The 12,129-nt window shown below is 48.3% G+C and overlaps 1 protein-coding gene across 1 annotated transcript in view; it reads right to left on the bottom strand.

Annotated features, from left to right (window-relative positions):
* The window catches only part of LOC8051326 (multiple C2 and transmembrane domain-containing protein 1), a 123,708-nt gene extending 120,044 nt beyond the window's left edge, over nt 1–3,664 (bottom strand). The window contains exons 1-2 of the mRNA XM_042289145.1: nt 3,634–3,664; nt 2,732–2,995 (exon numbers count right to left, since the gene is read on the bottom strand). Of these exons, the coding sequence (XP_042145079.1) occupies nt 2,732–2,995; nt 3,634–3,664 (295 nt within the window). The remainder of the gene's footprint in view (nt 1–2,731; nt 2,996–3,633) is intronic.
* Between the last annotated feature and the right edge of the window lie 8,465 nt (nt 3,665–12,129).

Raw genomic sequence — 12,129 nt, 5'->3', positions numbered from 1 at the left:
TTCGGGGTGCAATCTAGGGGACAAGAGGGTGTAAAACGACACCCTTTATTTTATTTTTCTTCTTGAGAGAGTGTGAGGCCCGTTTTTGACAGTTTGCGCTACTTTGCGCCGTTCAGCCTCTGTGTATATATCCTCCTCGATATAGAGGAGGCTATGACAAAAGATGCGCTCAAATAAAAAAAAACAAAAAAGGTCATATATTTTTAGCACACATTTCAAGCAGACGCGTATCTCGTAAACATAAAAATTAAGGACAGACTCATTACGCAGTGTCAATTTATTCCGGTCAAGAAATAAAATGTGGGAGTGAAATGGTGGTCACTCACCCCCGCAAAGCTTCGCATGTACATACATGGTAAGACGCGAGTATTTTGCTGGGATAATAACGGAATATTTGATAATGGCAACACCTCCCTATCGGTTCCAGTTGTAAACACGACCCCGAATTGCGTGCTTCGAACCACATACTCGTCATCAACTACCCAACTGTCGAAAAACAAAAAAGCACACACATGTCACGTTTTATATTTTTCGGGGAGGCTTCTACCTTATTGTGGCTTGTACGTTTTTGATTTTCTTTCCCCAAATAACGTTTTCCTTTCTTTCCTTGCCAAAAAAAAAAAAAAAAAAAAAAAACGCTTTTCCAGGACCATTGACGCCCCCTGTATTTTTTTATTGTTTTTCTATGGACGTTATTTTTGGCGAGATAGAACTCTCTGAAGCGATCTTTGGTGAGAACCAAGTCTTTCTAAAGAACAATTTTCTCTCCCTTTGGCGCTTTTTCTCTAAGAGAACTATTCGCTCGCGCGAAACATTCGATGGTGTACTTCATAGTATATCGCTCATTCATTCGCTCCATACTCTGCATTCGCACACGTGTTTGTGGGCCCCCTCGGCAAAAATGTGGATCCGGACCCGCGGATATCCGCATCCAATCCACCATCCGCCAAATCTGATTCATTTTTATCCGCATCCGAATCGGAAATCACTTCGCTATATCCGCTATTTTTGTTATAACCGGGCTCGACAGTATGGGAGTTAAATTTTTCTCTGGTGTTTGTCTCCTTTCCCTCACGGCATTCTGCGCACGCTTCTTCGGACATTCTTGCCAGCGTCTGGCCGCCATTACAATATATAGTTGAAATTCGCGCGTACAAGCTTCCCTCGTCATCATGCACCGCCCAAGAAAAAAAAAAAGAAAGATCTCCCTAAAGGCATCTGCGCTACCCGTATTGAGCTACAGGAGCGCACACTCGAAGCTTTGGGGAGCTGCTTTAGCGCACCTCAAGTTTGCACCTTCCCTATAGCTTCGGCGTCACAGAGCATCTTCTGTGTTTCGCCTCAACTCGCGCAAAGCAAGAGGAGCTGACACACCTTGCGGAGTCGCGGACGCATGGCGCGTCCTGACACGAGTCTCACTATGCATGGTTCCGCATGTCTTCCAGGTAAATTAACATTCCCCATGTTATTTCTAGAGCAAGTTTGTTGTGTTGTTTTCATGTAGATCCGAGATTACATGTGGAACGCTAGTTCTCTTCGCTTTGTTTCCGTTTTTTTTTTAATGTACATTTTTGGCTTGTCCCGATCACGTGGTTTTCTTTTCCCTCGTGAACATTCTCTTTAAGTGGGCTTACCGAATTATGTGAACGGGAAGGGGGGCTGTCGCCTCGACGGGCAAGCATATGCCTTTCGTGACGCCCCCCCCCCCCTCTTTTCCTCCCCCTCCCTCCCCCCTCTTCCTCAAACAGCTTTACTACCTTTCGGCTGCCTGAATAAAACTGATTTTGATTTTGACTTACGTTTCAGCCCCTCGTTCCACTCCCAGTGCCAATCTGCTCCAATTAAACTTACAGCAAGCGATTCTTTTTTCTACATGTATTGTTTAAAATTTTCAAGTACCTGAAACTGAACTCACCAAGTATTTACAATTATCTGACACACAGCTACATGCAAGCCACCAAGTATGAGAATCATGGTTTCTCCTACTTAAGTGAAACGTTTAGCAAAAAAAAATCTAGAATAATTAATAGGACCGGGTCGGATTTCTTCGTCCGACTTGAGGGGAAATTTCGCTCAGGGGCCTTTCTGAAGAGATGGAATGTCACGGACAGGTTTAAAGACAAGGGCGGATGGGACGACACGCACAAAAATAATTGCCATTTTACCAAAAACAGAAGCATTTATATACTAAAAAAAACTGGCGTAAAAGCCAATCGAATACTTATTGTATTCGATTCGAATACAATAAGTATTCGATTCGAATACAATAAGTATTCGATTCGAATACAATAAGTATTCGAATCGAATACTTATTGTCCGAATAATTGATTTGACTTTTTTCATTCATGACGTACACGAGTTTTCGAGTAATATGATTCATCGAATACAGGTGGCGTTGGCCATCTTTCAGGCTTTATTCGGGAACGCTGCTCGTATTCGGTGAAAGGAGCCCGGCCCCGTGTTGGATCTCGAGCAAGCCTGCGTTCAGCGGCTTCGACTAAGGAACCATTTTGAAAAGAAAGAAGTTCGCTTCTGGAACAAAGCAGTCGTGCTCCGAGCTTCTAGGATGCGCTCAGCGAAAACTCGCAAACCAGGCGCTTTGTTGAACTAGAATTCGTTGCCCGCGCAGCTAGCAATTCGTACACTATAAAACTCGGTTGTTTAACGTCCACACCATGATAAATTATTATCTTTCGAAATAACGGCGATAATTAAAGCCGTTATCTCTCACCGGGAAAGTGGAAGAGGTTCCGGCGCGGTCCCAACTCTGCCGAGGCCGGCGGAGACCTGCGGGGCGCCCTCTGCTGATGTCGGTGGTGTCCCAGCTTGTGTCCCAGCTTGCGGAAGGTGGTGGACACGGCGCTGGCCAGGCGCCGGGTGGCGGCGCCCGCCCGACGCCTCGGCGACGTCGGCACGAGCGTCGGCGGAGACGACGCCGGTCGGAGTCCATCCGACGACGAGCCCGGACGTGCCTCATGGTCCTCGTCGCCGGACCCTGGGTCGGGAGGGGGGAAGGGTCTCCATCATCAAAGGCTATAACTTTCCCGGTGGTGCCGGTGCAACCGACTCGCGCACTTTCACTAAAATACCGCGTACAACTCGACATTCAGAACCTTCGAAAACAAGTCGCGAAAAAAACAAAAACGAGCGGTGCGTTCAGCCCGTCAAATCGCAGCCCAGAGGAATCTTCCTCCCCATTTGGACACTGGTCCCAGCTGGGCCTCCTGATCGAGGAGTTCGTCACGCGAGTCACGTGATCAAACATAAAGCGGCGCTCATTTCTTTGCGCTTTCTGGATAGCGCCGTCACTCAACTTCTTCGTTTCCGAGATTGTGGAGCCGGAGTGGCGCGGAAAACGGCGGCGCTGCGATCGAATCCGGCTCCATCACATTCGTTGTCGCCATTTGCCACGATAGTGGATCAACACAGAATTTTTTTGAGAACCGTTGCTTTCACAAAAACAATTGGCCGGAAAATAAGAGCTATACGGTGTAACTAAATCCCCTCTAAATTGTAACCCGAAAATTTCATGTTTGCGCTATAGATAACGGCTAAACGCTTTCCGCTAGGATTTTTTCCGGGAAAAGGATCGACTCGGGGTTTTCCCGCCAAATGTACCCGCGAAAAACGAACCGCGGAAGGAGAAAACTCGGATCTTCAACATGTCCGGCTGGCACTCGTGTTTGATCGGTCGAGGACTCTAGCCGAATGCTGACGTTGTGTGACGGCTGCCATCACTGGAGTGCCAAACCGGACAAACGCCAAAAATAATATAACGCAGATTAAAAAAAAAAAGAAGTGAAGCTATTATTATGTTTAAATTCTTATCGCGCGTGGGTGTTGAGTCTTGTTGTCACGTGACAACGTGACTTCACGTGGGTGTGCACAGACGAGTTTATGGGTCTTTGTTATAAAATGAAAACAGTTATTTACGTCAGAACCTAGGGGCACATATACGTTGTGGTCGTTGTTTTGTTTTGTCGGTCCAGAAATTAAGAAAGAAAACTCGCTTGGGGTTTTTCTTTAGCACTGGGGCCAAGTTGGTGGTCACGGCGGTCACTAGAGAAGCGACTGCATTAGTTCATTAGTTCGCGCATTAACTAAAAGACTCTAGTTAACGTAAATTATTCTGCTTCATGACCTATTTAGCTCGATCAAAAAAATTCCTGGTGTACGCTACGGGGCGCTAAATGTCAGCCCCGTACACGGCTCCAAAGCGAAGCCTCTTAGAAACTAAGGCCTGCGCGCCCGCTGTGTGACGTCACTGCAGCGAGCGGGAAAGCGACATTCCGATGGGCGCTGGGCTTCGCTGTGCGACGCGCTGACGCGGGCGGCCTTTAGCATTGATTGGAAATATCGTACGAAATGCCACTTGCCCGTGCGTGACGACGACTTAGTTGATCGAATTACTCTTTTAAGATTAGTAATTGTATAACAACTCTAACTTCTGCAGTTCATTTATTAGATTATTATTAGATTAATCATTTGAAACTAAAAACGCTCGTCAAAACTATTGGGGACTACGCCCTTTCCACGGTTATTTAACTCATTCTTCTTTGTAAAACCAAAGCGCTCCTCTGCAAGCACAAATATTTTACCTTCAAACATATTTTTCACGTCAGTGCTTACCACATAACTAGAAAATGTGTGAAATAGTGTTTCACGCCTAGCGGCTTCCATGTGGTTTCTTGAAAGAGGAAATAAAAATAAAACTACGCTCTCGAGCTCCCACCACAGGTTGAACGGCTACTTTTGTATTTAAAATGTACGAAAAATAATTCACGGTGTCGTCATCTTTGCTTAGTCTCAGCAAAGCTTTTGCCAGTGAGAGTAAAGCTCGCGACGCCATTGATGCATTACAGGGGCAAACTTTGGAACATCGTTTCAACTGATTTTCGAGTGAATGTCTGAATTCCTTTTCCAGGTCTGCCAGGTGAAATGAGCTAAGAGAAGTAAGAGAACATGCTTGCTATAGGATTTTAAACTTTGACACTGGATCGTTCCAAGTGACGTTACATGAGCCAGACACCTCTACTACAAGATATAGGTAACTCTCCGCGAAGCATGTGATTTTGATAAACGTAGCTTTGCACTGCCACCGAATATCGCACTAGAAAGATCCGAACGATAAAGGTGAACGTTGGCCGGTATGGCAAGGCAATACAACTTGCAATACCTAATAAGATCATGCAGTGAGTATCGCTAGGCGCTCCCCTTTTAGGGAAGCGTCTTCCCGTCCCGTGGATCCCATCTTAATCTTTCCTGAGTTCCGTGCGTAGTTCTTGAGGAGCATTGTCAAGGAGTCCTACATCCCGAAAAAAACACGACGCGAGTAATTACCAATCAAATCACACTCACCTCTAAACTCACAAAGCCTGGCAGTTCGACTACTAAGCCATAGAAAGCCCGGTCGCAGATATGGAGCGCGAAGATCTGGTAGCACAGCGCATCAAAGAGCCAATTCTCGGGAAATCTGGACGTCAGCGCGCAGCTTTTGCAGCGGCGAGGACCCGAAAAAACACGCTTGTTCGCTCGGGAGAAGCGTGTTTCGGCGTCTCGCCGCAGCGGGGCGCCACTCACGTGGCTCTCCTCTCATCCGTTGTCTGCCGCTCCACCTTTTCCATTTCAGCGGCCGCTTCTTGTGGCGATCTGCCAGGCTTTGTTAGTATATATAGGAGGCTATGGTACAGTCTATAACACAATTCCATCTTTCGCTCTAAGACCGAACGCAACGAAGATGACGAAGCATTAAAAAACGAAAAGGTGTTTTTCAGGGCGATGCGGAGTACTTCGTGAGCGGCGCAGTAGATGTTCGGCGGTAAAATCCCTCTGCTGGCTCTCTTCGCTTGGCCTAGGAGCAGTGACGTAACTAACGTAACATAACGAAGCGCAAGGCTTTAGTCTCTAAAAGATGTTTGTAACGCCCAGGAGACAAATCTCGCACTCCCGATTTCCCCGCACCGGTAGACAGTATTGAGGTCGAGCGCCCGTTCTCTATATATACATTTCGAAATTTTAAAAAAAAGTTCATCAAATAAGCTAATTTATGAGCTAATTGAAGCATTTCGCCTTTTTTTTTTTAAACTCAGTCCCAACGCAAGAAAAAAAAAAAAAACCTTAACCCGAATTATCTTTAGAACATATTCTGGATTAACTTCAAAACAAACAAAAATACTGTTTATATAGCTTAGGCCGTTATAGTACGAGGACGCAGTATCTGTAGAGGAGACAGGGCGCCTATAGAGCAGACTTTGCGCAGTGTGTGCAGAACAAGCTCGGTCCTGCCTCGCTTCATGCGCCTCAAACAAGACTCGAGACGAGGCAATCACTCATCCTATATTGTTTGCCTCCCTCAGGCATTTCCGCGATTGACTAATGAAACCACTATCGCGCATAAACGGTCCCTTCGCAGCCGCGTTCAGCACCAACAAAAGCGCGTATTTTTGTCCGCACGATGAAAATCTCCAACCGCACGAAAACAAAGGCAAACGGGAGGTCCGCGCTCAATACGCGGAACGACTAATCAACGTGTATCCGACATGCTGACCACCCAATCGCTCACTACATGGCGCGGGAGAACATGACCCGGTTTCCAAGCTAATTAGCTCTGATAACAAAGAGCCTTTTCTTGGATGAAGCTCTCTGGAAACGCGAGGCTTCTCTATGCTGTTGTCTCTGCCTTAGCTGTCCGATCTCCACCGGAACGAATTAATTAGAAATCCTGGCGATCTCCATTTTAATGAATAATAATACTTATCTTTGTTTTGCGTTGAATCCAGAAAAGAGGAAGGCACAAAGTTTGATGAGGCTCCTTCACAGATCATGGAAACAAACAGCAAACATATTTCCAACAACAAGAGGCACGAGTCGACGCTCAAACAATGCAAGTTTTAACACTTTAAGCCAGTGTTGCCAATTTCGCGGTTCTTCCCACTGAATTTAGCGGTTTTCAGAGTTGTCTACTGTTAGGAATTGCCGTTTCGCGGGCGCCGGGATGTTAAGCTGTTTTCGAGTCACGTTCGCGTTTGTTTTTACAGCGAAGCTGTTTATGGGCTATGGGCTCCGCTGATTTTTCGTGTGCATCAGCAAAAGCTTGTTCCGACCTCTTTTAGTCGTCGTTCCAAGCGCTTGCGTGCCTAGTTTCCTTCCGCTCTCCCGGGGTGGTGGTCCCTAGAGCCACTAAATGAGCTACGCTTAGAGTATCGGCACTCCGTTCCCCGACATTCTTGTGGGCACCGCCATTTTGGCTCGTATGCAGAGCAGACGCAACTGCCGATCGTCATGATTCAAAAGTGCGACTTCCTCGGCATTCGGTTCGGTGTTAGAAAGGTTATGTAACATTGCTTTGCTCTGCCGCGAACTGTTTGAACATTTGTCGAGGGCGGAAAAGCGCTTCCTGTGATTTCAGATAAAGCTTCAGATAACTGGCAACCATGATTTTAAGACACAATATGGCCAAGTGACGCTACTCTGAAGCGTAGCTTATTTAGTGGCACTAGTGGTCCCGTCGCGCGTGTCTACAATACTTTCCGCTGGATGGCGGTCCCATCGCGCGTGTCTAGTTTCCTCGGGCTCCTCGGGGCGGCGATAGTCGTCCACGCGGATGTATATAAAAAACTAGAAAGACAAGTTGCCGTTATCCATTTTCAATTTCACTTCCCTTCTCTCGTCGTAATTGGGAGGCTGCGTATAGTCCCGGCTCCCGAAGAGCAACGCAGCTACGAAGAGCAACGACGGGAACGGCAACGAGAATGTCAGCGACGGCGGCGGGCTGCAAACACCACCGATGAAGATCGCACACAAAACCCGAAACACATGCGGCAAAGCAGGCAAGACAACGAACGTTGCGGGGCGGAGAACGCATCACAAAGACGCAGGTGCCATGCTGGTAAATTGAACTTTAATGGAACATACACTAAATTCAAAAAAAGACTCTCTGGACAGACAGTTAAGGGGTAGTTCTGGGGTTTGTGATCGGCTGTGGTTCGACAACGACTTGACCAACATCGGCAATGTGTGGGATCCTGCAAAGCGGACTGGTGCGCTGCAAGCGTTGTCGGTGACCACTTGCACCTCATCGATGATCACCGATTAAGACAAAAAGTGTGTTCGTATCTTTGTTCAAAATTCTGCGTGTGCTAAACAGCTTCGCTGGTCATCAACCTTCATAGACTGGAATAGCTCGTGACTTTTTTTCTGGCGGTCTCAAATGTATTGAGTTAACATTTATCGCTTAATTTCTGCGGGACGTTAGAGACACGGTGTCGTCATCTTTGCTTAGTCTCAGCAAAGCTTTTGCCAGTAAGAGTAAAGCTCGCGACGCCATTGATGCATTACAGGGGCAAACTTTGGAACATCGTTTCAACAGATTTTCGAGTGAATGTTTGAATTCCTTTTCCAAGTCTACCAGATGAAATGAGCTACAAGAAGTAAGAGAACATGCTTGCTATAGGATTTCAAGCTTTGAGACTGGATCGTTCCAAGTGACATTACATCAGCCAGACACTTTACTACAAGGTATAGGTAACTCTCTGCGAAGCAGGTGTTTTTTATCAATGTAGCTTTGAACTGCCACCAAATATCGCACTAGAAAGATCGGAACAATAAAGGTGTATGTCGGCCGGTATGGCAAGGCAATACACCTTGCAACATGTAATAAGATTATGCAGCGAGCATCGCTAGGCGCTCCTCTTTTATCGAAGCGTTTTCGGGTCCCGTGGATCCCACCTTAATCTTTCCTGAGTTGCTTGCGTAGTTCTCAAGGAGCCTTGTCAAGGAGTCCCACGTCCCGAAAAAAAGACACGACGCGAGTGTTTACCAATCAAATCACACTCTTATTTCTGCAGTAATTAGGTTTTCCCCTGGCACCCCCAAGTCCTTGCAGCCGCCACCTACTTCCGGTACCAAGAGTTCCCTCGACCTGCATGCAAGGGACAGCAGGGATCCTGCACACCGAAAAAAGCGGGCGGGGATATCGTGGGTGTGTGAACTCGATTGCAAGTGCTTCCATAGGCTTGGTATAATTGCCGCTTTAAAACTTCTGGTAACTACCGGTTTTTGAGAACTGGTAATTATACTTCAACCATTTTCGAGCTTAGTGTCAAGTTCACAACTGCTTGCTTAAAGCATCGGCATGTACACTTCATGTCCGAGCCTCAATTAACAGTGTGTGGGAGTCTGGCGTCGACGTTTTAATGTCGTGCCTCCAGACGCGCTGGCTGTTGTCAAGGTCTCTGCTAGTGATACTCCGGCTTCCAAGACCTTGGAGGTGGCGGCTCCTCGTACGCTTAGATGTGAGTGCCAGGCAGATATGACTGTCCTGGCTGTTCATGTTCAAAGTGACCCAACCCTGTTTCGCCCGAAGGGCTTTAAAGGGTGCCCGGACATTTATATACTTCCTGCCTGATGCTAGATGTATTGAAATGATCTGAGGTTTGCGCTTATCTCGGCACCCGTGGCTGAGGGAGCCTCTCCCCCCTCAAACAGCATGGAAGACCCCTCGTCCTTCCAGTCCTTGGCCACCATTTGGCGGAGCTCCGGTGCAATCCTCGTGATGGCGCACTCACGGTGCTCTCGGGTCAAAGTTGCAAGCTGGTGCCCCAGGTGGGCGATGGTAGGTCCTACGTAAGCCGCCACCGTCGCCCGCCCGATCGCGTCCTGTTCCAGGCCCTCTTCCAAGAGGGAAACCAGTAGCCTCAAGGCCGCAGTCAGGGAGTCCTGGCCCTTCTCATGGGCCTAGTCCCGAGCGGTGATGGTTCCCTCTTCCAGGCTCCTCTTCTCCTTCTCCAAAGCCTTCATTTACGGGTTAAGCTCTGGCGCTGTGATGAAGGGGAGTTGTGGTCGGGGAAAGCTTGCGAGTACAGCCCCGCACCGCTCCAGGCGACCCTCGAGAGTCCAGCCTTCCCGGACGAACTCCAGAACATTGGGGTTCACCAGCCGAGGCCGTCCCTCCGATGGCTTCTCCAGCCACGAGTGTGGCTCGCGAAAGTCAGAGCCCGACTCCGAGAGACTCCCTCCCGCCGTCTTCCGGGGGAACCACCACTTCGTCCGTGGCGAGCGGGGGAAGACGGGCAGCGAACCCCGGTACAGTAGCAGCGAGTGTCTCGACTGTCCGCCTGAGCTCAGATACCTCGGTCGACATCTGAAGAAAGACGTGGAGGTTACGACTCCTGCGTGTGCTAAACTGTGGCCAATGCCTCGCGAACCCCGTAACCAACTTTATTATTTTTAAGTGTTCGTTATTGTTTGGGGCTGGGGCCCATACTACATCTGCGGAGGTTGAGCGTAATGCTGACCGGTACAGCATTTGGGGGTCCGCTTTCCTTGTTCAAGGTTAGAGCCAGAAACAAAGTCTAGGGCAGGGTGTAAGATAGACAGGTGGAGAAACGAGAGCCAAACGAGCGACCGGATTGTGCCCTCCTCGGGTTTCTCTTTTTCTGTGGCGCCATCTATGTGGAGCTCCGCGAACTCTCACTCTAGGTGGGCGACCGGTGGCGACCGGCTAAACTGACGGAGATGGTTTCTCGTGGATTTTCAATGGAGGACTGTCGTGCTCTCGGTTTATTTTGTGCACTCACCCATAAAGTTTCATGCAAATTCGATTCCAATTTTGTTTTCCTCTCGCCGCAGCGCCATCTGTCGCAAATCGGGGGTACCCGCAAGCAGACGAGTACACAATCCGGTCACGGCGCTGCGATAGCTTCTATGGGCAGTTTCCCCACCTGTTTATCTTACACCCTGGTCTAGGGGCTGCTCACAGGGGCTCCGACGCGCGGGTTTGCCAACCGCGCCTTCTCGAGCAAATAAATATTAGGTTTAGGCTGAAGATTAAACCTACAGAAGCGATATATTTCCAATAGGATTCATTTAAAATCCGAAGCGAAACTCGAAAGACCGACCTAATTTGCGATTCGAACCGTAACATGAAAGAGATTTTCGTTACAGATGCTCGAAGATGTACTACACTTCGATCAACAAATCAAGCTCGAGAGTAAGATACCGTCCCTAAACGGGATTCGAACCTTTCTGGGACTTATCAAAGGTTGACGTTTCCGAAGCAAAACTCGGAAGATACTTGCAAAATTTTTGAGTAAATACCCGCTGCGGTATACTATACCCTTCAATCAACGACTCCCGCTGGGGAGCAGGATACCGTCCTCGAACGAGATTCGAGCCCCTCCAGATCTTATCGGTTGAGGTTTCCGACGAACGAAGGACGCTTGAAGGAGAAGTTAACTCACGTCTGGTCAGTTCGGCCACAAAGAAAAAAAATGAAGATGGGATCCACGGGACCGGAAGACGCTTCGCTAAAACGGCAGTGATTAGTGCCGCCTTCATACCTTTATTTTCAAAATAGCGTTGAAACGTCAGTTCCGGTGATAGAAGAGGTAAAGAAGTTGTGAACTCGAGAGCAAGTGTATGCGACAGATACTGAAGTATGATTCCTCTACTCCCAACATGCACCCGGGAAATGTATCTCCCAAAGGAGAGGAGGACAGGATTGCGGATAGACGCAAAGGACCTCCGAACCGGCAACGTCCTCTGCCCCTCGAGCAGTGTCTCGCGTTCAGCGACCGGCGACCGACATTCCAACACGCCAAGAGCAGACCACGCTCTCGCTCGCTCACATTGGAGGAAGACACCCCAACCTGGCAGGAAACGTTAGGCGGCGCCAGCATCGCTCGAAAAATGGCGGCGCACGTATTGAGAAGGAGATCGAACCGATGGGCCCCTAGTGGCTAAATTGAGAACTACACCAATAAAAACAACAACTTTTTTTTTTTTTGCGTTTTGACGCAGCGTTTGATTTAGTGAACGTCTCTTGCGATGGTAAACCCGAAAGTCTGGGGAACACAAGCTGCGCGTAGCGCCCCCTATAGACCTTTTCATCCTCCTCCGCATGGGCGCTGCCATCTTGGAATCACGTGACGCGGCAGCCATTAGGTTGCTTCAACTTGCTGCTCCGCTCTCCCCTCCGCGCCTCGGCGGATGCGTTGTATTCGTGTTTTTCGTCGCGTTTCACCGCGCTTTTTTGCCTTATTTCGGAAACTGTAGACCGATACGTCTACTCGACGACTAAGACATCACGAGGGTTCGAAGGTCCTTATGACAACTGAGGTTTGTTTACTG

The sequence above is a fragment of the Ixodes scapularis genome, unplaced genomic scaffold (genome assembly GCF_016920785.2).
Source record: "Ixodes scapularis isolate PalLabHiFi unplaced genomic scaffold, ASM1692078v2 PGA_scaffold11__112_contigs__length_91849675, whole genome shotgun sequence".
In the NCBI taxonomy this organism is placed as follows: Eukaryota; Metazoa; Arthropoda; class Arachnida; order Ixodida; family Ixodidae; genus Ixodes; species Ixodes scapularis.
This window is presented reverse-complemented; position numbering and strand designations above follow the sequence as displayed.